Below are 27,475 nucleotides of genomic sequence, written 5' to 3' on the forward strand. Positions count from 1 at the left end.
TGAGCCCACATCTTCTGAGGCCAGGTTTTGTCAACTTATGTTCAGACTTTATTTTTAAGCTCTAAAATGGGAAAATAACTCTCCATCTATTTTTGAGGAAATTTGAGCCTCAAATGTGATATTTAGTGACATATTTTGAAAAATATGCAGTATTTGATACACAATTTCTTCCATCTTATATGTCCAAAATTATTAAAGCTGGAAAAGATGGATATATTTTACCTCTTTAACAGTTGTTTTTATGAACTCTTTTCTTTCAGTTAAGTCATAAGCAGGATAATTTTCATATACCTACAATGGAAAGGAAAAACTATGTTAAAAGTAGATTTAAAATTTCACTAATATTCTCTATCTTTGGATAGTGAAGAAATGTGTGCTGTGTACAAACAGCTACATATGTTAACTGTACGCTCTAACCACCACATAGAATTCTACAGCAAATGAGTAGCTTTAATAATACTGTATATAGAGCAGAAAATAAACCAGCATACAAACACTTTCAACGTTTTATAAAGTGGGAGTGTCAGTGAATTAACAACAAACATGGGTGAGAAGAACATGTAGACAGACCTTGGTTAAGTGGAGTATGTACTTTACATCAGTAGGTTATTTGTGAGCTGTTTTTTAGAGATGCCCTCTTAGTTCTTCTGTTACATTATCTGACACTACTTCTTTCCTCAACTTGAACTTTAACGAATTTCAGCCCCAGTCCATTGTTCAATTCCCTCCTGAAGTTCTATCACTGAGACCCAGTTATACCATCGTGTCCTCTACTCTGAAATTTTTTACTCTCTACATTTCCCAACTTGGTAACTGCTGCCTGGCTTCACAATGACTTCTAGTCCTGACTTTCTGTATCTATCTTGCTGGTTTCACTCCTATCATGCAATTCAAAGTCAGCAAACGTTTTCTGTAAAAGGCTAGACAGTAAATTATTTCAGCTTTTCCAGTGACAGTTTCTGTCATGACTATTCAACTATGCCAGTGCAGAGTCAACGCTGCCAGACAATACTTACATGAATGGCTACGGCTATGTTATAACGGCCCTCAGGCTGTAGTTTGCCAACCGCTGCAAATACGGTCAATCATTTACATTACTCTAATTGTTTACCCTTTGTTCTTTCTCTGCAAAACTCCAACCCTGAACTAGTATAATTACCAGCTTTTCTATGTTAAGCCCTGTGGGAAAATACAGCAACTTTGAGAAGAATGGTCCCATTTCCAGTCCATGGTATTCAATGTCACAGCCTCCCCAGAAATCCCAAGGATTTCTCATTAGATCCCCCTTGCATTCTCATCAGGGGCAATTTCACCCCTCTATTCAAATGTCCCACTCCTGTTCTCAGTCAAGCCACTGCTATGAATTCCTTCAACTCTGACGTATCTCTTGCCCTCCAGTTCACTTGCACCCGGATTCATCAACAGTCCCCATCTTCCTTAGCTCTGCAAGGACCCACCCCTCGAGGCTCCTGTACCACCAGCCCTTAGCCTAACACGTGCTTCTGCTTTCCCTCCCTGCCCTTCTGAAAAAATCTTTATCAACCTGTATTCCCGAGATTTAGCTACTAAAACAGGAGCTTTAATCCATTACACTCTCCTTACCGATAATTCTCAGTCCCAGGGTAAATAACCCTTGCATTTACCACCCTTCAAAACTGCTCTTATTAAGTGAACAACTGTCTCATAATTGCCAAGTCCAAAAAACCCTTAACTTATTCTCACTTGACCTCTCCATGTTATTAATAATCCCCCTTTAAAACTACAGAAATGTATTCACAAGTCATTCAAATGAACAGAACTAGTCTCCCTTCAATTTTCCCTCCAGTCTGCCCTCGCCCCTCTCCTTTCAGAGGAAACCAGTTATCAATCTGCTGTGTATCCCAGACACAGCAAAATTAACTCATTAAAAATGAGTTTATATACCAATGTATAAATGTATCAATGCAATATAGTTTTCTGTATATTTAAAACACCTGACAATACTTGGAAGGTTTTTCCATGTTCTTTTGAACTGCTACATAGTATTCCCCAAATATGGATGTACTGGTTTATGGCCATTTAGGTTGTTTCTGATTTTTCAATATTATAGACATGCTGAACATTACTGAAATCATTTTGTGCAGATGTGACTATGTCTTTAGGACAGAGACCTAGACACGGAATTGCTAGGTTAAAAGGTATCTGCAATTTAAATTTTAACATACTACCTAATTATTCTCCAAAGTTGTTACAATTTAAAGGATGAAAGTACATTTCCCTATACCCTTGCCAACCTTGAAAACTGCCAATCTTTGTAAAGATTTTGTTAAAGCTAATAAGCAAAGTATTTCCTTTCAGTTTTCTATCTTCCTCATTAGTAGGGAAGGTTAAATATTTTCATGTTTACGGGTCATTTCTATTTCTTTTCTGTGAAATGCCTTTCCGTGGCCATTGTCCACTGTCCCATGTAAGAGAATCACCTTTTCTTAACTGGCAGCCCCTCCCCCGCCCCCCTTCTTGAAAGTCCTTGCCCTGCTTTTATAGCACTCCTCTCTCTGGCCTTCCTTCTACTACTGACTCTACAATGTCTTGTGTTTTGTAGAAATTACTTCTCAACTCTTTGATGTTAATGGTCTCCAGGACTCTGCCCTCTGCTTTCCTCCCCCTTTTTCTTCTTCCCTGGGACACCTCATCTGTACTTTTGGTTTTAGCTCCCAACAATGTCCTAGTCTAGGTTTCTTTGGAGATTACAACGTTCACAATTTCTCCCACGTTTCAAGTACCCCATCTTAAAATGTCTAGAACAAAATCCATCTTTTCTTTAAAACGTACATCTTTTGTTTTATTTCCTATTATGATTAATACACCCAAGCCCTGACACCCACAGAAGCAACCTGTGATCAGGCTCTCTCAAGTTCAGACCTGCATTACTGCAACCCTCTAACTTCGACTGTGACGTAAACTGGGCTTCCCTCGCCTCTCGTCTCATTCTTCTCCGGTCTGTCCTCCTTCATATGCTTAGGATGCCTCTTAAAAAATAAAAATTTGATGGTGTTATGCCCTTGCCTAATACCTCTCAACAGCCTAACCAGCCCTCCAAGTCCCCACTAGCTGCAGGGAGAAAATCAAACCTCTGTAACAAGGTGTATATAAAATCGGCAAAACTCTTTAGTATTCTCTCTTAACCTCTGTGGAGAATTCCTTCCAACTCTAGTCTTCAGCCAAATTAAACTAGTAACTATTCCTCAGAGTCAATATTTGTCACATTTGATGTGAATGTGTCAATGTCCCACAATTGTATGAATGCTGAAGCTGTAAGTCCCTTCCAAGATGCCTTTTCAGGTTCCTCCAAGTCCTAAGGAGATGCTTCTTGTCCTGTGGTGGGGTGGCACCTTCTACCCTTCTCACAGCACACACACCCTGTACTCTAGTGACCAGACTGCAAGGCCTCCAAAGCCAAGCCATGGCCTCTCCAGCTCTACCTCTAACGTCTGTCACAGTGCCTGATATGCAGGAGAGGCTCAGTGAATGCTGAATGAATAAATCAATAGTCAATGTCTTTAAAAAGTAAAGAGTATTTCACCTTTGGTACATTTCAATTTTTAATTCCATTTTTCTATAGGAAACTGGAATCTAAAATCTTCCAATTTTGATCTAGAGTATGGAAACTCTATGGAATCATGCAAACTAGATCATTTCCTGAGAAGTAACAGAAGAGCTCCACAGAACTTTGACCTAAGAACCTAATCTGTAACATCTCATTTTTCACAGTAACATTGAAAATAAGGTGGTTCATCAGATTCTGCTTTTTCAAACTAACATAATCTAGGGATGCATCAATAAAAACAGCTTTCGTAACAGCAAAAGAGCATTTCCTACACAGTTTGGAATGTATCACTTTAACATTAGTCACTGCACATGTTCCAGTGTTGTTTATGAAATGACTCCAATAGGGCAGAAGCTTTGACTATTTTATTGACTGCGGTATCCCAGTACCTATAAGAAGAACTGACATGTAGTTCAATGAATGAACGCACATAAGAATCTAGCTTCCAACTGAGGAATGGGTGAAAGAACTTTTCAAATAAAAGCAAAATGATCTCAGCGTTTGTCCAATTACCTCTTTGCAAATCTGCTTCATGGTGACCTCCTCCAAGTTAGCACTGGCCAATAACTTCTTCACTGTTTCCTTCAACTCTTCATCTGTAGGAGGTTTCTTCAATTTTTTAATTAAAGGTTCATCATCTGAACTATCCTCAGATTCACTTTCTAAAAGAAAGATATTTTATTACATGGGAATAAGTTTTTCTTAAATAGCAAAGTAAATTAATATTGAAGACATATTAGGAAGAATTCTATATGCATTCATCAGATTCTCAGAGGCGTATTAGACTATAGAAAGTATAAATCACAACTCTGTTATTACCTATAAAACATGCAATGGAACTTTTGTCAATGTTGAAAAATTACAAAAAATTGGCATACTACCTCCCCCACCGCAATGTTCTTCACAGCTGATCCATTCTCCACAATGCTTAAACACTATGTTGCAGCATATAAATCACATCGTTATAGTTGGAAACATGCCATTTCTAACATACCTTTTTTGGAACTGTTTTGATTCTTCTTGGTGGTGCTACTATCTGCCTTCTTAACATTAGCACTTTTTACAGATTTTTTACTTTTAGAAGTGGCCTTCTGTTTCGGTTTTTCTCTTTTAGATGTCTTTTTTGGTGGCTGTTGGAAAGAAAAGTATACACACCAATGAAAGATTAACTGCCATCCTTCTCATCCCTCAACAATATTAGAGAAAATTAATGTATCAATTTTTGAGATGACTAATACATTCAATGAACTTAATTTCATCCTAACACAAAACTAGTCATGTGAGGTCAATAATGAAACACTAAAAATAAAAGATGCCCACATTTATTCCACAGTATAGATAGAAAACTTTATATGTGTTACATCTTAATCTTGAAGAAAATAAAGGTACTAATATTTTTGTTATTTATTGTCATCTCTGCAACTAAAAGGTAAATGTCACAAGAACAAGGATTTTTGACCTTTTTGTGTTGAGTCCTAAAACAGTGCGTGGTGCAAAGTAGCTGCTCAATAACTATTTATAGATATACGAGGAAATAAAGGCTGAGAGGTTTCTTCTAGTCACATAATTAATATAATAAAGAAGTGAGATTAAAATAGGTAGTCTGACTCCAGAACTTGTTTTCTTAAACGCTAACTCACAGCTAACAAAATAAAAGCCAAGTATATACATATGAATAGATTAAAAAATTACAGTTCATAGTTACTTTGTCTCAAGCAAGGCCTATGAAATTAGTAAACATTAATTCTTCATTAAACATTCCCAAAGGTAAAAATATCCTATATAAGGCAAATATCCCAAGATAATTAAAATCTCATTTTAACACACCCAAATACCGCAAATCACTTTTGATAGAATATTTCTCCAAATGTTTTATATTCCTAATTTCTGATTAGCATCAAAATTCAACCTTTTTCTTTTTTTTTAAAGGATATTGTGGAAAAATAACTAAATAACTAAATAACTAAATAAATAAATAAATAAAGGATATTGTGTGGAACTTAAAGAAAATTCAAGTACCTGTTCTAGAGTCAGATGGACTCAGGCTATTTCTAAGTGCAGTTCATTGGATTTCAGTGTTTGTCTTTCCTCTTGCTACACTGCCATCCACTGTACATACTTACACAAGTCTGTATCACCCTGCATTACCTCAGTAATGGTCTGTTGGCCAGGAACTAACCTATCTAGTTCAACTACTACTAAAAAGTACATTTAACAAGTGTCAAAGGGTCAACATGCTTCTAAAAGTAAAGCCTCAAGTTTTAAAGTTTTCTTTAAAAGCAAGGCAGATACACAGAATAGATACATAGAATAAAAGCAATATGAGGCTCAATGACACCTGTGTTAACTAACCAAGACACATCATGCTTATTTCTTTACATTCTGGTAGACAGGACTGGACCCAAACATCCGAATCCCTATAATAACAAGTTATGTTATTTATACTGGATTTCACTTATCTTTAGTGAACAGTTACAAAGTTTTCTGTGACAAATGTAGACTGGAATTCAGTAAAGGATCTTTTATCATCCTGGTAGTACTAGCACGGGCAGTGAAAACTAAGTAGTAAAATAACTACACTCTGTAGAAACTCCTACCTATGGGTTTTATCCTGAGCAAGGAGGCTATCAGATAACTGACTCTTATGTGCTTTAGATTTGCAGGTGTTAAGAATCTCCTAAGCTGCCGAGACAGTAAGAGATTAGGTATAGGAAGAAAAGATAACTGTGGACCACAAGGCATCTCAAAGGACAGATTTTGACACTGTAAAACAATGGACAAATTTTGGCAGTTAAGGGAAACGAGGTAATCTGGTATTCTGGAGGTATGAAGAGGCCCTGGGAGAGCTGAGAAGGCAAGTTAAACCACTCCCATTTAAATGTTACATGAACTTTCAAATTTTCATTACTTTCATTCCCCCTCCTCCACTTAGGAAAATCTCACTCATGATTCTAAACCCAACTTAGCAATCACCTCCTCCAAATCTTTCATAATATCACCAGTTTGACTAATCCACAGTCCCACAATACTTGGCATACAATTCATCTATCCCTACTTTATAGAGGATATTGTGAAGCAGTGAATAAGAACACAGGTTTTTAGAGCCAAACTTCCTGGTTCAAATCCTGACTCCACCAGTGACTAATTTTGCATTCTCAGGCAAGACACTCATCCTTCCCTATGCCCGATTCTGCATGTGTAAAATGGAGGTAATAATACCAGACAACTTTGTTAAATCTAACACTTCCACACCTTATCTCAGATATTGGGGTACATTTCACAATCTACATTAAAATGATGCCTTATAGGCATTGCAGATTTGACAAACTATGGCCATATCTGCAGAACTTTTGTGAGGGTCAAATGACCAAATACATGTAAGGCATCAAAGAAAACATTTAATATACTACGTTTACTAAAGTGCATTTACTAAAGTATTTACACGTCTGTTCTCCCACTACACTGTAAGTTTCTTAAGGGCGTAGCTAACTATCTCCATGAGAAGAGACATTTATTTTTACTTTAGGTCTATCTGTCCCTAGCAACTACAAGAGTGTTTGCCATAAAGCAGCCACTTAAAGACTCCCTGCCCCGTTCACCTCTGTATCGCTTGCAGAATCTGGTTTACCTGTACTCTGAAACCAGGACGTGGTTAAAATGTAATTAAAAGGAAAAAGAAAAAGGTATCTGTGCAGCACTGCTTTCATATACATGATCTCATATGAGGGAAAAACCAAAACAAAGCAAAAAAAAAAAAAAAAAAAAAAGCAGACAGTTTATCTAATTATAAATGAAGAAAACGCATCTGTGTAGTTAAGACGGTGTCTTACAGATAGTTAAGCAGCAAGACCTAAAGTACAGTGTGCCTCCCACTGCATGAGTTGCTTATAGAAATGACTTAAATGTACCTACGGATTTCTTTAAGCCAGAGGTGAAACTACAGAAGTAAACTAATGCTGTAAATCAGTGATACCATAACCTATTTATTATACTCTTAAATTTAACTTTTTCCACTACATACAAATATTACCAATAATAACAAAGGATAAAAAACGCTGGCAGAAACACAGAACAGCAACAAAGGACAAGCAAGCCCAGTGTCAGGGCTGTCTCTGGCCCCTACCTCCAAACTCTGTATGGGTTCCAGGATCACTTCTCTAAAATTTCTCTAAAATTTTTTTTCAAAGCTAAGATTGGCCTTGGTGGAATCCAGTTTTGTTCTCCAACTCTTTCTTTCGCTCTCCTGTTCATCCTTTAAGGCTCAGATCAAATTGTTACCTCCTGTGAAGGCTCACTGACTGGATCTTTGCTCCCTACCTGCCCCTAGAAAGAGGTAAATACTCCATCTTGAGCTTCTATATTATCTTGGCCAAACTGCTTTCTTAGCGCTTAAGGTACATCCTATGTTTTCCTTCTAATCTTTGACCTCTCCCCTCCTACCAACTAGATTAAACAGCTTAACATAAAGACCCTGTCATATTTGTTTCCTGATCTCCACTGCAGAGCTTAGAACTGGCACTTAGTTGCTATGTTAACTGGAAAATTGAGGTGGGAAAAGATCCTTAGAGACAAGATTATCTTTAAAGATCTATTCTAACCCCAAGGTTTTATTTCATTAGAATCATTCTGCTTGCTAAGACAAATCTTTTTTTCTGTTAATAGCGATTAGCCAAACTTCCTCATTTTTAATATCACTGTCTTCCGGCATCACTTATCTATACACCTCCATTTAAGAGGAAAAAAAGACTTAGATCAAATCATCAAGGGTGAGGCCTGAGGACCTATGCATAAAAAAGCCCCACAGCTGACTCACCTAGCTATAAAACCACGTCTCATGATAGACAAATGTAGTCTAGACCTGTCACCAAGCTTCTCCTATGAAGTGCCAGATAGTATTTTAGTCTTTGCTGGCTCATGTGGTCATTGTTGTACATTCTTCATCTTTGCTTTTAACAAGTATTTTTAAAATGGAAAAACCATTCTTAGCTTTCAGGCTGTACAAAAACAGGCCATAGGCTGGATCTGACCATAGTACGCCAACTCCTGGTCTAGAGTATGAATTACTGGAGATTCATAGGGAAAACACAGAACCAGATAAAGAAATCAATACAGTATTTTATGCCAACAGCTTTTAGTTTTAAATTTTTACAAGCAGAAGTGGATCTATGCCCATATTAACTTTCCTAAAGCTATTGCTTAATATCAGATTTGGACAGAGTTGTAGAGAAAAATAAACGAATTAGAAGCTCTGGAAAGCTGGATATGTATCCTGTCCTCAAAGTTAAAAAAATGAGGATATATTGTCCTCTCTCATGGAGTCAAGACTAAATGAGATGCAAGATGTGAAAGTACTCCGCACACAGTACATTCCTCCTTATATGTACCAATAAATGCTAACTGAATGAGTGCGATTTCTCCCAGGTAGACTGTCAGTTCCTGGAAGACAGAGGGCCATGTCTCTTTTCCCCCATGTAGCAAAATGCTCAGATAGAATAAGAATCATTTTGAAGGAACCAGAATGATGAATCTATCCCCAAAGGCTGTATTATTCACACAACAATGCCCAACCACATGGGATGTTTTCTGTGGTCTGGCTTCAGTGTATGTCGCTCCAGCTTCACCTCCCACGGCTCTACTTCTGGACAAACTACCCAACCACAAACAAGTGTGTTTGTCAAAGAACTTCCCTACTCCCCATTTTAGTTCACAAGTCCAACGTTTCTTTCTATTCCCAAAGTCAATTTCAATTGATACGTCCGTCTCTCTCCAAAGCCTTCCCTCATCAACAGAGAGATTCTCTTCCTTTTGAAATTTTACATTATTAAGTATCTCTCAAATGGTATTCGGCCAGAAAATATATTCTATAACCCTAACAGCACTTAGCACACTCCCGATTTACTGAACTGAGCAAATTGAAAAGTGATTACATTTAAATGCCAAGTTTTAAATATTCTGAATATTTTAGTTAATTATAGCCAACACATTATGTAGCATTATAAAAGAAAAATGCTAGAAGTACTCATGATAGTTAACACCTTTGTTAATTAAATAGGAGGCAAGACTTTTGAGTCTTTTAACAAAATGTATAGGAAAAAATTAGGTGTTACATGAAAAAAAAAGAAAGAAAAAGCTGGTTTCCAAACTTATTTCTAAATAAGATTGTGGCTTGCCATTTTTGAATATGCTGTAAGTGTTTCAATCAGGACCATCCAGTATTGTAGGTATTTTACATGTGCTAAAGGGAAACAGGTAAAACTGACAGCTGCCATCAATTTCAGATAGTACAATGCACTGTAATCTAAGTTGTTTTTTTTTTTACAATGTATTGAAATAATACAAATTTTTAAAAATCTGAAGATTCTCCATGTGTCTGATAACCATGAAGGTATAGAATCAGGGAATGACACAAGTACTTTTTGAAGGAAGGCAAAAAAAAATCTTGGGAGAAGGCTTACCTATCTTTTATAGGCAGCAGGGCTCTTGAAGGAGGGTCTCCAAAAAAGACGCCTGTCACAGAGCCAGAATCCTGTCCTCACAGCAGAAAGGTTGTACTGGGTGAACAGATGAACAAAATAAGTATTAGCTTAAAATACGCTATTCTTTTAACAACTTGGCTGAGAAAACTCAAGAGTGCCAAGAGTAAAGAATGTGCAAGCTTTGCTATATGTCACAAAAGATTATGAACGTTTAAGTCTAAACAGATTTTATTATGGTAATTATTCAACTTTGCCTTCCAACAAAAGGTTTCAATAGTTGAAATAATTCTGTAATTCCTCTCATCAAATTGGGATGGGGGAATTATTTTTTAGAATGTAATTAAGGACTAACAAAACTTTCACGTTCCTCCTCCCACCATGACCAAATAATTCCTCAAATGGTCCAAATATGTTTACCAAAATTGTAACTGAAAATTTCTGATTTGGTAAACACTGTAGGATGGCTCACTCAACATCCCATCTTTATCTGCCTTCCTCCTACAGAGGCAGGAAAGCTAACACCTGGGTTTCACCAACTTCCCTGGCAACTAGAGGTGGCTGAGTAACAAATTTCTGGCCAATGCAACATACTTGGGGATTTCCAGGGTGTAAAAAGCCAACACATCACTAGGAGAAAGCCCTTTGCTCGTCTCTATCTGGAATAGGGATACAATGCTTAAAGGGAAAACATCCATCTTGACATCATGAGGTTAAATGTCACATGTAAAGGTGGTGGCTCAGGGAAAGAAGGCCCCCAAATTCTTGACACCTTTCTTGAGCTGCTGTACTGGTCCATAATTACCTGTCTGTGGACTTCTTGTCAAGAAAGAAAAAGGAACTCTTGTTTTGGACATTATTCGTGGGGTCTTTTAAGTATTTAGAGCTGAAGGCATTCCTGATATATCTGGAAACATTCAGATAAATTCAGTACTCACAAAGTAAAAATCTAGTTTGTTTTATACTTTCCTAGAGATAAAGAGTACATTACAAAGACACTAGGATACAAAAACTGAAGAAGTATTAGTTAAGCAAGCTTTTAAGGGTCTAAAAGACGATTAGGATTGTTTTCTCCAATGTAGGGAGCACTACTTCTCCTTTCTTTTCCTGTACTATCCAGTAATTTCTCTGTGCCTAAGGTCTAACACCTGTGGTGAATGGCATGCCTGAGCATGGTTTAATATCACTGGCTCATTCTGGTAATCTTCCCCTAAAAATGTTAATCCAATGTGGGAATCAGTTGATTTCCAGAATAAATTTATAGAAAAATAATTAAACCTCTATTCTCTCATTTTAAAGAAACTTCATCTATCAGTTTTTTCCTGGTTCCAAACTGCTCTCCTTCTACTGTCCTAAGTAAGCACACGTCCAAGAGTCAAGACGATAAAGATGTTTAAAACAGATATTTTATAAAGAAATTATTACCCAGGTTACTCTCAGAAAAACACCTTATTTGAATTAACTCCAAAAAAAAAAAAAAAAAAAAGACAACTTAAAAACTGTTATGAACCACTCACTGCATATCATGGAAACAGAGGTACAGGTACTAAAAACCTCAAACAAAATGCCTTAGCAATTGCTGGCTAACATGCTAAATGTGACACACTTCTCACAAAAGACTTAAAAAAAAAAAAAACTCACCAATTCTTTTTTAACTGTAGTTTTCAGTGCTTTTAATCCTACATTTTATAAATTAAGTATCCTATTCTTCCACATAGCTAACTATGAAAAATAGCAGGTGAGTAATTCAATCTCATGTAACTGGCTAACGAACGACTGTAACTTGAACTGGATTTCGGCTTAAGATTTCTGACTTCAGCACTATGATACAGATTTAGTCCAAACTCCTCAATTTACAAAGGAAACAAAAAACAGTTGTTATTTACTCCAGGAATCTAAAATAGACGAAGCTGATCTTACAGGGAGAAGTCTTGTCTATGAAGGAGAAATTCATTTCAGGAAATAAGTAATATTAACCTAGTAATTTTCCACGAAAAAAATCAACAGAAAAAAATTGTCTCTAAGTAATTCTCAACTTTTCTAATCAACCAGCAACTCTTCTGCCTGGCCTCTTAGAAAAGAGGTCCTTTCAGAATACTGACCAAAAAATACCTACCTTTATGAAGTCCCTAACAAGGCTACCACTTAACTGAGTCTTCAAAAAACAGAATAAGGAAAAATACAAGTTACCATAGAAATACTGTCCTTCTCTCCTAGCCATAACAATCAGTGAAAAAAAAGAAATAAAGGGAGTCCAAATCAGAAAAAAAGTAGAACTGTCACTGTGCACGGATGACATGATACTATACATAGAAAACCCTAAAGAAGCTACCAGAAATTCCTAAAGCTCATCAATACATTTGGTAAAGTTGCAGGATACAAAATTAATATACAAAAATCAGTTGCATTTCTACACACTGACAATGAAATAGCAGAAAAAGAAATTAAGGAAACAATACCATTTACCACCATTCCAAAAAGAATAAAATACTTAGGAATAAACCTACCCAAGGAGGCAAAGGAACTGTAATCTGAAAACTTTAAAGTTTTCATTGATGAAAGAAACTGAATACAATATAAACAGATGGAAAGATATACCATGTTCTTGGATCGGAAGAATCAGTATTGTTAAAGTGGCCAAGGCAGTATACAGACTCAATATAATCCCTATCAAATTACCAGTGACATTTTTCAGAGCTGGAACAAAAAAATGTTAAAATTTGTATGGAAACACAAAAGATCCCGAATAGCCAAAATCATCTTGCAAAAGGAGAACGGAGCTGGGGGAATCATGCTCCCTGACTTCAGACTATACTACAAAGCTATAGTTATCAAAATAGTATGTATGGTATCAGCAAAAAAGCAGACATACAGCTCAACGGAACAGGATAGAAAGTCCAGAAATGGAGAGAAAGTCCAGAAATAAACCAACGCACTTAAGGTCAATCAATCTACAACAAAGGAGGCAAGAATATACAATAGAGAAATAAGAGTCTTTTCAACAAGTGGTGCTAGGAAAATTGGACAGCAATCTGTAAAAGATTGAAATTAGAACATTCTCTAACACAATATACAAAAATAAACTCAAAATGGATTAAAGACATAAATGTAAGACCAGGTACCATAAAACTCCTAGAAGAAAACATAGGCAGAACATTCTTGGACATAAATCACAGTAATACATTTTTTGAACCAGCTCCTAGAGTAATGAAAATAAAAGTAAAAATAAACAAATGTGATCTAATTAAACTTAAGTTTTTAGGATACCATCAACAAAACAAAAAACAAAACCTACAGAATGGGAGACAATATTCGTAAATGATGTGACTGACAAGGGACTAATTTCCAAAATATACAAATAGCTCATAAAACTTACTATTAAAAAACAAGCTACCCAATCAAAAAATGAGCAGAGGACCTAAACAGACATTTCTCCAAAGACATCCAGATGGCAAACAAGCACATGAAAAGATGCTCAACATTACTGTTAAAGAAATGCAAATATAAACTACAATGAGGTATCACCTCACACCAGTCAGAATGGCCATTATTAAAAAGTCCACAAACAATAAATGCTGGAGAGGGTGTGGAGGAAAAGGAACCTTCCTACACTGTTGGTGGGAATGTAAATTGGTAGAGCCACTATGGAGGACAGTATGGAGATTCCTTAAAAAACTAAAAACAGACTTACCATACAAACCAGCAATCCCACTCCTGGGCATATATCTGGAGGAAAATATAATTCGAAAAGACACATGTACCCCAGTATTCACAGCAGCACTATATACAATAGCCAAGACAAGGAAACAACCCAAATGTCAATCAACAGATGACTGGATAAAGGAGATGTATTACACACACACACACGAATACAGCTCAGCCATAAAAATGAATGAAATGCCATTTGCAGTAACATGGATGGATCTGGAGATGATCATTCTAAGTGAAGTAAGTCAGAATGAGGAAGAAAAATACCATATATTGATTTTATGTGGAATCTAAAAAAAAGGACCCAAATGAACTTATCTATAAAACAGAACCAGACCCACAGACAGAGAGCAAACGTATGGTTACCAGAGAGTAAAGAGGGTGGGAAGGGATAAACTGGGAATTCAAAATTTGGACTCCTTGGGGAAGTGATGGAAACATTAGCTATCTTGATTGTGGCGGTGGTTTCATTGGTGTATACATCTATCGAAGTTTATCAAACTGTACATCTGAAATATGTGTAGTTTACTGCCCAGGAATCATACCATAATAAAGGTGTTAAAAAAAAAAAACAAAAAAACACTGTCCTTCCTGCTAGCACTTACCTTTCAAAGGCAATCAGAGCCTTTCATAGTAATCAAATCAGCAATAAAGCTTTTGAGGATAGCCCTAAATTTGAAAGTCTTTAGAGAAATAAAGAATATCTTTGTTGGAGGGTGATTTATCAGGAAAAAAGAAAGATTTCTCAGTCCAGATTTTACTTGGCATTACATTTTATGAAGTCTGTCAATACCAGCCCAAGCAGAAAAACCAAAACAGAAAATAGAGCATTATGAAATAGCTTTTACATTGTGTGATTTGATATACTTAATGCATATAAAAGCATTTTTGTGTTTTTCCTCCATGGATTTTCATCATTTGACCTGGGTTTCTAGCAAAAGATCATTTACAGTACTGTAGAAAGGCATTGATTCGCAGGGGTCAACTTCACTTGTCTAAAAATTAATATGGTTATAAATCAGGGGTCACCTATAATCACAGACACCAACTAACTCTATTTAAAACAATGGGACAATAATCTGGAAGCAAAAAAGAAATGAATATAAAATATCCTGACTTTAACCTGCACCTTAGTAATAATAGGAAGATTGGATGTAGAAATCTTACATATGATAAAACATGCTAATATTAATAGTAACAGCAGCAGCTAATACTTACATAGTACTTGTGCCAAGCACTGCTCCAAGTGCTTTAAATAAAGTCACTTAATAAATACTTTGAGGGCTGGTACTATCATTATCCCCATCTTACAGATGGGAAACTGAGGCACAGAGTTTATAAGCAACTTGTCCAAAGTCATACAGGGATAATCAGTATACAGCTGGATTTGAATTCAGTCTCCAAAGGCCATTCTCATAATTACCTCTATGAAAAAATTAGATGCTTGTAACAACTTTTCATACTTTAAATCAGCCTTTAAAATGGTTTTGGGAGGCATAGTGAATACACATGGCAGATAACCAAAAATTTGTTTAATGAGGAAATCTATTACTGCAAAATTTCTACTATTATATATTCACATATAAACAAACATGTTCGCCTCCTACATGTCCTTAAAATCTATTCCATAAAAACCTTAGTGCTCAGATTACTCATCTTCCTTCACACCAAAAATATATTAAGATACTATTTATGAAACATCTGCTAGATCTATAATATCCTTTTTTAAATTATGAAGCATTTCATACTTAACTTTGTAGGAGTCTGTAAAACTTGGCATTGAAACAAGTGTGGGTTTTAAATACCTAAAGACAAATATACACAAAATGCACACACATATAAAATCAGGGTTCACCGTATCTTTATTTTCTTTAATCCAGTAGTTATCAACTGAAGGTGACTTTTGCCCCCAGGGGACATGGTAATTTGGCATGGTAATGTCTAGAAACATTTCTGGTTTTCACAACTGGAGGCTGGGGGTGGGGATGTGCTACCAGCATTTAGTGGGCAAATATTCTACAGCACACAAGACAGCCCTCCACACTGAAGAATCATCTGGGCCCATAATATCACACCACGTCGATCAAGTTCCTAAATAAGACAAGGGGGATTACCCAATTTACAGAGCAAGTTCTGACCATTAAAAGGAGCACCAAAACAAAGGTAAAACAGAGCCACCAAAACACTATTAACAACAGAAAATCATCTCCTGGTACCCACTCTCATGTACTTGACAGAAGATACATACCAAGGAGAGGATGAAGTTAACCCCTTAAACGGTTCAGCAGCTCTCCTCTTCCTGAAGTTTTACTCTGGAAACTAAATATTCTCAGCATTTTATCAACACTCCCAAGTGAAAGAAAATGGCAGGCATTCCTAAGTGATACAAGATTTGCCCACCAATCAAACTTCAAATGCTGCTATTCTCATTAAATAAACCCCGAGCTAAGAAAAAAATGGTGGTCCTTAAACCCTTGCTTTTTGCATAAGACAGAATAAAATGGTCCAAGCCAACCACAAAATATTAATATACTATCAAAAAATCTGCTCCTTTGTGTTCCTGTCAGGATATGCACCCTTTCCCCGCCCCTTCCTTTCCATTTACCTACTCTTGTCTTCATGGTCCAGTTCAAATCCAGTCCACACCAACCTCTTTCCCAACTCTTACGCATTGGCAAGGCAATAAAACCAAAAGCTCCTTGAGGGAAAGAAAGGGTTTATCCTTGAGCATTTCTGAGTCTTTGGAATTAAAATCAGCCAATACGGTACATACATAGTTCCCTCAATCTATGCTTTCTGGCTATAGCTATTCTAGAGCAGGAGTTCTTAACTCTCCCCATGGAAAGTTGTGGGGAAAAAAAAAACCCCAACACTTTACCTCCTCTTCACTTTCTTTATCTTCATCATCTGAAGACTCTTCCTTGTTTTTCTTTTCGTCTTCTTCACTGCTGGATTCATCTGACAGGATTTCAGGACATTTGGTTCGCTTAGCTTTCCTGGCCATTCCAGAACTATTCCGTTCCTTCTTGTTGCCTTTGCTAGAAGTTTTTTTAGATTTTGGCAATGGCTGCATAAAATGAAATAAACCAGTGAGATATTTTATTTCCCAGTCAATCACCTGTTTTTGATAACTACTTCTCAATTCCTCTTGTTCTTGTCTTGAGAAATTTTATTTTCAAGCTTAGCAGCTTTACATAGAATAATTCATCTTGAACTCAACGTGTCAAGTTAATTGTTTTATCTGCACTACCAATACCCTTTTCATTTGTTTAGAACTCTAGGTTTTAAACATGTAGGTGAGAGACTGTTCACAAATGTTGAAAGACGTATCCTACATTCTGATATGGGACTAGAAGCCTGAGTACACACCGTGTTTAGACAGTTGTTTACACTTCATCAAGACAATATTTTCAGTTAGACTTGTAATTTATTTCACTCCTACAAACTTTAAAACTGTTGCTGCCTTCTTGCTTTAGGGGACTCTCCAATAAAAGGACTGGGAGGAACCATTCGTAAGGGAAATAAAACCTCACTTTACACATTCTGAATTTATGAAGCATATAGTTTATATTCATATTACCTAGGGGCTCTACTTTCAATAATGCCAGGATTATATTCTCACTGACAATTTAAAATATGCAGTTAAGTGTTGAATATGTTAATTATGAAAGTAATTAAGAACCACAAAATAAGTATACTGCCATTACTTTGATATTCAATTAAAGCAAGCATATTTAAAAAGCATAGATCACATGAGAAAAATGACTTGATTATATTAACCAACAAATTTAATTTTTAAATGCTTTCTTGGGGTGGGTATTTGCTAACTTCTGAAATAGAAAACTATAAAATAAACTTGCATAAAGGATCTAAAAAGATACAACTAAGGAATTAAAATTATTACTTCTAAAATTATGGGTATCTTTCATCTTTATTTTTGTCTGTTATTTTCTGCAATACGCAGAAACATTAAGGAAAATTCCATGATATAATCTTAACATGCATAATTGTGTAAATGTTATTGGTAACTTTAAGCAGTATCTCTCATGAAACTAGCAGAACCACAGGTCCCTTTCTCTCCTAAGAACTTCCAATCTTAGGGGTCACTATCACCTGCACAAAAACTAACGCAGCTGCTGTTTGTGTAGTGCAGTATTTCCAGGCTATCTACAGTCCACAGGATAGCCCTAGCTTGCCCAAACAACCTATCCTTCTAAAGGCAGACTGGGAAAGAGCCAATCTAGGTCACTCCAGAAACTTTAAGTTAGTGGACTTAAGTTATTTCTCAGAGATTCCCCACAAGAAACCTCCCTAAATGTATACAGATAACCTTGTTAAGTGAATTATTGCCATTACCAACTATACCAGGAAGCAAATCCATTTGGATGAATTCTTTGATACGCTTGTTTGGAGGAAAAAAGTTGACTCTCACCACTCACTAAATGAAATCCAAGATTCAAATATATTTAAACAATGTGGTTTCCCTCCCTATGTCAGCTCAGGAACTAAATACAGGTAATGAGAATATAATCTGTATACGAAATTAGTAATACAAGGACAGGAATGGGTGCTGGGTATAGGAAAATGAAAGACTGTTAAATTATTCAAGAAAAAAATCAAGAAAATACAACTTCTAAAAATAAATGAAGAGCTTTTAATTTTTAAAGAGTAGTAATATATAAATGCTACAGAATTAAAATATTAGAAATTAGAATTAGATAATTAGACTTTTCCTATACTTGTTCTAAAAACAGTTGAACCTATTACTCAGAATCCAGTGCCAACAGCATTATCCCATTTTGGAAACAAAATCTGATTAACAATCAAGGTAGAAATACAAAAGGTTAGTGAACAATGTTAGTATAACAATTTTAAGATCACTTTGTAGTCACTATATTCCTCACAACCACACATCAGCAGGGTATTTCACTTAAGAATGTCCTTGATGCAACAGTAAATACTAACTGTATTAACGCTCAACCTTTGAGTACGTCTTTAAAGCATTTGTGTAACAAAATGGGAAGTACACAGAGTACTTTGGCTATATATGGAAGCTCACTGATTTTCTCAAGGAAAAGCATTTGCACAACTGAGCAGTAAGCTAAGTTAGCCACTTTTTTTCATGGTACATCATTCTTTAAAAGAGTAATTAAAAATCCATGCCTATTCAGACTTAGGTTTATTTCATAGACATGTTCTCAAAAATGAATGTGAGCCTATCATCTCAAGGAAAACAACTGACAGTATTTGTTGCCAGTAGGTTTCAAATTTTCAAGTGAAAATGAGAATTTGGAAAAATTCATACCCACAACCACTGACGTGACAGCATCCCAGTACCTAAAGATTTTTCCTGATGAGATGATGGTTATATTAATGAATGTGATTTTGACAGCGTTCAGTGAAATGTGCCAACATGTGGAATATATGCGTAATTCAGGGAACTGATATTTTCCAAATGGAGAGTGCATATTACAAAATCAAGCATAGGTAAAAGGTCCAAGTTCATTAACATGGTTTCAAACACATCACAACTAACCTTTAAGAATCCACCACTGCAGAGTTTTGATATCATATCAAAGGAGACTATCCACAATTATCAGGAAAGGTTTTAAAAATATTCCTCCTTTTTCTAACTACATAGCTGTGTGAGGCTGGATTTTCTTCATATACTTCAAGCAAAACAATACATTGCAACAGATGGGAATGCAGAAGCAAATGAGAATAGAGTTGTCTTCTCTTAAGCCTGACATAAGCAAATTTGCAAAAACAATGCCATTCTCATTAAAATTTTGGAAAGTAATTACTTTTCATACAAAATATACTTTTTAGGATTTTTCAGTTTTAATTTAGAACACAGTAAATATAAATATAACCCACATAAACAGAAGCTCTAGGGGTCCTCATTAATTTTAAGAGGGTAATGGGGTCCTGAAAAGAACACATTTGAAAATCTCTGAGGAAAAGTTGAATATAAACATATCCCTCGTGGGGGGAGGGTACAGTTCAGTGGTAGACTGTGTGTGCAGCACACACAAGGTCCTGAGTTCAATCCCCAGTATCTTCGTTAAAAATAAATAAATAAAAATAAATAAACCTAATTATCACCCCCCTGCCAACCATATCCCTCAACTTAGTAATTGCTTCTGGGGAAACTGTTCAAATCTGTCCCCTGAAATCCCAAGGTGTAGGTATAGCCATATTGTAAGTTTAGAAAAACAGAAATATAATCTCATTAAATAACCAATTCAAAACACCACCTCCAGCTCCCCAAAAATCTCCATACCCCTTTGGTGTACAGCTGCATGACAAAACTATCTGTAAGTTTCACTGTCCTGCTAATGGTAAACAGGACCAAGAGAAGGCAAAAACAGAGCCCCAGAGCTATTTTCTGGTTTCTACTCTTTACGTCTTTCTCCCCTCACTGAGTGTTCCCCTGAACTCCTAGGCCCTCCAGATCTCTTCACAATTTCTTTCCTATCAAAATGTGAAAAAATATGAAAATATTTGTTGAAAGACTTAAGCTGAAAATGCAACGTCATATAACTAACATTTCAACTGACATTTTAAGGTAGTGATGTCCTTTGTTACTGTTGAAGAATTAGGGAAAACCTAATCCAGATGTTAGGAAGAGTGGGGGAAACCATAAGACTATTTTACTTCCCTGTCCAGCTCCTGGGCTCTAAGGATTCTGGAAACCCAATCCAAGAAACTTGAAAGAGGCAACTTTTTTCTGTCACTTTCTCACTTACTCCAGTATCTAGAAAATACCCAGTTCTAATACATCATTGTGTCTTTCTTGATCTGATTACACGTTGCACACCCTCCTCCACCAGCCCAACTCCTCATCCTCAGCTCAACCTATTTCTGTTCTTCAAGTGCCTTCTAGACATGTAACTCTGGATACTTACTTTGTATTTCTGGCCCACTTAACATTTAGTTAACAATTACTTTTCTTAATCTTATATTCTTTATCCCTGATAAGGGAGAATATATCCATATGCCTTCTATGTTATCTCTATCATAAAACTGTTGCAGATATGCCAGTATCTTTGAATGTAGAAGATACTACTAAAATGTTGACAGCAATGCTAACTAATTAAGTTGTTCCTTATTAAAAAAAAAAAGGAGAGACTACAAATAATTGATTTGTTTCTGAAATAGTAAAAAGTGGTCCTCACTTTGCCAGAAGGCTTTGGATGCATTAAGAAATTCAAGATCCTTTTCACCAGTTCACTATTTACACCTGATCTCTCCAAATCAAGAACCTCACAGATGCTCTTTAACATGGCATTTCTGAATCTGAAACAGAAAATGTAAGAAACCAACTGTGATTATGCAGGAAAGTTTATAAACATTCTCTACAATATACAGGTAATAGCTAACCAAACTGGTTCAGCCAAAGACATTAAGAAAGCAGCCAATGTTTCTCTGAATTTTAGAAGTACTCCTGATAATCTTGACTAGTGCACAAAATAAAAAGATATAATTATTAATAAATTCACTTAGCTCACTAGAATATAATGTAAAAAGCTTTTTGATACTATAAAATTCACAAATCTGTTAATTCTTCTGGGTAGTGATTAAATAATACATTTCTCCCTCAGCATTCCTACTGAATGTCTCAATGAAGGAATAGGTAATTATTACTTAAAGTTCTCAAACTACATAATAAATACATAACAATAAACAAAAGCTCTAAGAACATATCATCTCAAAAATTTTAAAAATATTTATCAACTTGCTTGCATTATGATTTCTATCAAATTGATTATTTTTAAAGTAGTTTAAACGGTACCTGTAGAGTGGGGGAACTAAGTGGCTGACAGGAACAGGAGTGGAATAGTTTCCACTACATTCCCTTAAGACTCTACATTTTTAGACTGAATAATTTATCTATGTGTATCATTCTTCTAAGAAACAGAAATGTCTTTGAGTCTTCAATAACCTTGATATCCACTATTTACTGGAATCTAATAGTTAACAGTTTATGATGACATTGTCTTGGAATTTAAAGCAAAGAATCAGCAGTCTACTTAAAATATAAGGGTGGTTATATTTAAATGTTTAAAAATACATTGGAAGCATATTAATCAATATATGATATAAAAATAACTTACTTTTTCAACATTTCTTCCTTCTTTTTATATTGGGTACTTCCTTTTTCAAATGGAAAGCCACTGAACTGACCCACATTCTTCTTTAATGAGGACACCTGAAAATGTTTCCCTTATTATTAATGCTTATTACCCAGTAATATACACAAGAGAAAATTTAAAGTCAACATCTTTATTTTCACAACTGCCTCCATGTTACAGTATTGATTTACTCAACATTTTTATTCACAATGGAAAACTGTATTTATTACTAAAATATTAACATTATAAAGTGTTTACAAACTTAATTCTTTGAAAATAACAGTTTGAATTTAGATGAATTTCATCTGGGAATTTTTACTGTAATTATAAACCCCCAACTAAATGTTTTCTGATAGCACCAAGGGATACGGAAAGTTACTACTAAAAAAGACATTCTTTCCTCAAGTAATACAAGTTACTAGCAGTAATTCTTATTTTCCAAATCAGAAAGTCAGGGATTCAGTCTTTAAAAAGTAAAGAACAGAGCACCTTCAAAAGTAAATACCATTTAGCAGTAATGAGACTTGTGTAAATTAGACTGTTGTGAGGGTTGAATGAGGTAACACATGAAAATAAATTTTACCATGCTTCAGACAGTCTTAACAATATCAAGCTTTACTTTGCCTCTGTACAACCCAAAGCAAAATCTCCTCACTTATATGGAATACCAAAGCTGTGTGTACAGTGTAATAATTCAGTAAATGAAACGCTGATTTATTCTAACAAATACATTGCCAAAGAATTACCACCTAATTTATTAGTTATTTGCTCAAATGAGATACAATACATATCATTTGTTCTGAATGCTTAAAAACATCCAAAGTATAAATTTCTCCTAATACAGTTAAAGATCACTAATATCATCATAATTTGGATTTCACAATTTGAAATATGAGATTGGCCTAAAAACAACTACAGTATACAGGACCCTGGATATTACCACACTAACGGTTGACATCCAGCTGCTACATGTCCTATCTGTGTAAATCAGTCAAAACCTGGGGCACACTTGTCTCAGGTTTTGTCTCAGCTGGCTCACTTGTAAAGTAGGAAATTGATCCAGTTGATCACTTAAGTCCTTTCCAGGATGAAAATTAGGCTTCTATTGTGAAGTATTTTATCACATAAATATGTGACTAGGTTAAAGGTATAAAAAAGTCTTACTGTGCCTGGTCTGTTGTAAAGCAGTTTATGTAGATTTCTAAGTTCATCTGTTTTCTTCTTACTCAGAAAAAAATGTATCCTTTCAATTTCACAAAGTTTCTGCCCCTTTCCTAGAAAAAAATACCATATTAAATATTCATTATGTGTTAGCACATTTAATTTAATGAGAACTATTTTTACAACATAATTTACATGTAACTTCTGCTCTAATTAGGAAAAATTTTAAAAATTACACCAATAATATACTACTATTTAGTAAACACTAAAAATGAAGCACTGCTAACCATCGTTTTGTGTATTAGGCATTTTCACTATAAAATGAAATAAACATAAACTTACCTTGTGCAATTGTAAATGGCTCTCTTTGTAAGGAAGAGACTTGCATTGTCAACCTCTCTACTTTTTTCTTCTCCCTCTTGCCTTCCACGATGAGACTCTTTTCTAGAAGTTAATTTAATACTTTTTAAATAACTAAAAGCTTAAAAACTGTATTAACTTTATTGGATAAACATGTAGAAAAAAATAGCAGACACCTAATACCTTACTCTTCTCCTGAGCATGATTTTGAGAAACAAATGACATAACAGAGATAAAAATATTTCATAAGTTAATAGCATCACTGAAGTTTTTTAAAAGTAACATTTCACTTACCTGCCAACACCACAGGGGATCCAGTCAAAAAAAATTAAATAAAATCAGAATGCAAACAAACTTTTTATCCAACTATAAATACTGCTGTAGAAATCCAGTCACTTTATTTGTGAAAAATCAACAACACCCTAAGTCTACTCTGACTAGACATAATTCCATTTATTGGGATTCACAGTGTGCTGTACAGAAGAAAACAGCAAGTTTAGATTGAGATTTTAAGAACTTCAAAAGATATACACAGGGGAAAGCAATAATTTGGTAAGCTGACAAAACAAAGACAAGAACCATAAGGCAGAGCAGCACAGAGTTACTATGGCTAGGGTAAATTCTGCAAGTGTACTTTTAAGACAACTGGGAGGGGCACTTCAAGAGATTATGTTCATAATGATCACAAATCACTGTAAAAAGGTTTTGAAATGTTCAGCCCAGCCTGCTTTTAAAAAAAAAGCTAGGAAATACATTATATTTTAAAACTTAAAACATTAAGCTTGATATTCTAAAGCCATTTACTTACTGAGATAAAGTCAGATAAAAGGACCCTACATATACTGCTGGAAATCCTTGCATTCACTCAACTGAATGCCTGTTTTGTGCAAAGCTGCACTGGATACTAAGGGAGGATCAACAGATGATTAAGAAATTGAGTATTTCTTAAAAGAGATCATGTCTACCGGGGTTGATGAGACACAAATACTATACTCCAAAGTAGAGGATGATAAAACACTTCCAAAAAATACAAATAAAAGTTGTGAATTGAGAAAAGAGTAATTCTTTGGGGATTAGGGAAAAAGGATCAAGACACTGGAGCTGGCTTTGAAGGATGGGTAAAATTTGGAGATGTAAAGATCTGCACAGAAAGAATAAGTAAAAAGAAAGGGATCCCAGCAGGTATTTCCTGGCGATGATGTGGAGAATGCAGAGAAGCTACCCTGGTTATCACTCCACCTCCTTTCCCTGAGCGGCTTAAGCCGTTTGCTTGCTGTTGATTACCAGCTAAGGACTTTCCTGGTCTATCTCCAGTACAGTGCTTTCTCCTGAGCTTCAGATCAAACAACGGGGCTGCCAACTGGACAGCTCCATTTCATGTCCTACCGGCACCAAAACTCAATGCATCCAAAACAGAAGTCATAATCATCTCCAGGCTGGCTCATCTTCATGAATTCTATTTTTCAGAAGATGGTAACATTAGCCACCCAGCTGCCGAAGACAAAAACCTAGGAGTCACCTTCGACTAGGCATCTCCTGCCTCCCTTCTCCTCACCCCACAAACCACTGCCAAGTTAAGTCAACTCCACCTCATGTTTGGCACAAATTTCACTGTCTCGTGTCTATGACGCCTGAGTAGTAGAGTTAAAATTTTCAGGGCTAAGTAGGATAAAAACATTCATAATTTTAGTTGTTCCACAAACACTTCAAATGAGGAAAACAGAACAATAATAAATTAGGACAACTATAGAACTGCTTGGAAATAATTTAAAAAAAATTTCATGTTAAAAATAAAGTCGCAATTTGAAATATCACCAGTCCCCCAGTCATTACTGTGTTGGTCATTTATAGTATTTTTACATGGCTTCTATAATTTTTTCCTGACATGAAGAAATTCACCATCTCTGTCATATCCAAAACCAAAAATTGGAGGAAAAAGTGCTGACAAAGTCTTGGACTGGTAGTGATATACTTCAGCCAATCTTCAGGTATTATATGATGAATAATTTAAAGATAATTCGTATCTTTTCCTAAGCATTTCTGTGATTAAACTTGGACATGCTTCCCTATTAGAGCACCTACCACTTTAGACAAACAAAAGGCACACCGTGTAATCTCAACCCAGATTGTACTTAAAAAATGCTGACCAAACACTGGTTTAGGTTTTTTTTTTTTTAATTGAAAATTAAGCATGGGTTTCAATCGAAAATCTCAAACCTCTTCCAAGTTTGGATGAGCTGTATTCATATATTAAATAAACCCAGGCTGGGCTAGTATCATCCAAGAACGGTAAGATCCGTGATTTAATTTTTAAGTGGTTGCAAACACTTTAGGAAGCTGGCGTACCTCAGAGGCACTTGCCCCATGCATCTCGGATGAACTGATGCGAGTACTACTCCTCAATTCTGCAAGGTTCTTGTTTCATGCCTCCAACCAGCAGTTATTACTGCTCTCCTTCAAAACCAAAACTGAGACAGCTCTGAGCTCGTATTTAACTTTCTTTCATAGTTCACTGCTTTCGGACTTAACTTTCTCAAGTAACAACAGCTTTCACCGGTGTTTCCCCATGAAAGTAACTCCCCCTAAGCCTCTGAAAACAACGTCTGCTGAAGTTCAGAACGCATATTAAAACTATTAAAATACTTCCAGGACCAATATGAGTAACTTCTTCAAGTCTCAACGTGTGATTTCATTAAAGATCTTACAATACCTTCAAAATGCAAAGGATGTGTACTCAAGTTAGCAAAAATAAAACATTATCTTAGTAACCTCAAAGGCTAGCAGTTTTTAAAAGAGATCTGAAACTTACATACTTCCTGTCAAATGATAAAATGTTATGAACCGGTATTGCTGGCGAGAAGGCGACTGCACTCCAGAGTATGTAATAACAAAGAACAAGTATTTTTCAAAAACGGGAATTCACAAAGTTATTTGCTACCGCTCAACACACAAAAAAAGCAGACAATTCTGCAAACAATTCTTGCTGAAAACCACTCCGATTTAGCGTCTCTAAGCGCAAAAAGAGCCAGAAAACTCTGTTCGGTAAAATCCATCGCGAGGAACAAGACTCCTTCCCCACCTTTCTCTTCCTCCTCTTCTTCCTCCTCCTCCTCCTCCTCCTCGTCCTCCTCTTCACTTTCCTCTCTAGGGCCGGGCATTTCGGGTTCTTTCTCGGACGCAGGCTGGGCGGGGGTTCCCTCTCCCTCCGCAGCAGGGCCCGAGGAGGACATGCTGTGGACCTGCGGGCGGGGACGGAAGCCAGACGTCTCGGTCCCCTCGCCCCTGGCGGCGGGAAGGACGCGCGGCCCGCGGTGGACCGACCCAGCACCGCCCGAGGGGGCCGCGGGCAACCCGACCTCAAAGTTGCCTCCCCGCGTAGCCGGGATGGCGGCGCTCACTCCCCGGGGGCGGCTTCCCTCCCGCCCCGCGGGCCGTCCCGAGGCGGGAAAGCGCGGGCGCCGAGCCGCCCCTCCCACCGCCCGGCCCGCGCCGCCGGCCGCCCCGCGTCCCCTCCCCCGCCCCAGGCCGCCGTCCAAATGGCCGCGGCGGTGCGGGCGGGCCCAGCGGCGCCCTCTCGGCCTCCCCTCTACGACGCGGCCCTCACCGCGGGTCCGGCCGCCGCAGGCCTGGCGCGCGAGGGCACGAAGATGCTCCGAGAGGCGGCGGCGGGCGCCGAGGAGGAAGCGCGCGGGCCGCTCGCTGGCGTGACGCTCGCGCCGCACTCTCCGCTGCCCAGAATCGACAAGATTTTCAAAATGGCGGTTCGGGAAGGAAAGCGGGAATGCGGCGGCCAATCAGGGGCACGGGCTGGGAGTTGGCGCGCGCGGGGTGGGGGAGGCGGGGCGGGCCGGCGCCTCCGCGGGAAGCCCGGGCGGGGCGGGGTCGCCCTGGCTCGGGCGGAGGGAGGGGCCGTGCGCTCCGGGGCCGCACTAGCGGCGTCCGGCGTCGCGTCCGGGCTCCTCTGGGAAAGCGGACAGGCCGCGCGTCCCGGGCGGAGGGCGGCAGGCGAGAGCGGGCCCAGGGCCGGCGGGGCGGCGCCGAACGGAAGAACG

The 27,475-nt window shown here is 37.1% G+C and overlaps 1 protein-coding gene across 1 annotated transcript in view; it reads right to left on the reverse strand.

Annotated features, from left to right (window-relative positions):
- Positions 1-27,212, reverse strand: part of DEK (DEK proto-oncogene) — a 29,028-nt gene extending 1,816 nt beyond the window's left edge. The window contains exons 1-10 of the mRNA XM_032462556.1: positions 27,028-27,212; positions 26,503-26,662; positions 23,406-23,507; positions 23,067-23,176; positions 21,885-21,979; positions 20,946-21,066; positions 16,646-16,834; positions 4,581-4,716; positions 4,100-4,248; positions 223-291 (exon numbers count right to left, since the gene is read on the reverse strand). Of these exons, the coding sequence (XP_032318447.1) occupies positions 223-291; positions 4,100-4,248; positions 4,581-4,716; positions 16,646-16,834; positions 20,946-21,066; positions 21,885-21,979; positions 23,067-23,176; positions 23,406-23,507; positions 26,503-26,653 (1,122 nt within the window). The 5' untranslated portion in view covers positions 26,654-26,662; positions 27,028-27,212. The remainder of the gene's footprint in view (positions 1-222; positions 292-4,099; positions 4,249-4,580; positions 4,717-16,645; positions 16,835-20,945; positions 21,067-21,884; positions 21,980-23,066; positions 23,177-23,405; positions 23,508-26,502; positions 26,663-27,027) is intronic.
- Between the last annotated feature and the right edge of the window lie 263 nt (positions 27,213-27,475).

This window comes from Camelus ferus, chromosome 20 (assembly GCF_009834535.1).
Source record: "Camelus ferus isolate YT-003-E chromosome 20, BCGSAC_Cfer_1.0, whole genome shotgun sequence".
NCBI lineage: Eukaryota > Metazoa > Chordata > Mammalia > Artiodactyla > Camelidae > Camelus > Camelus ferus.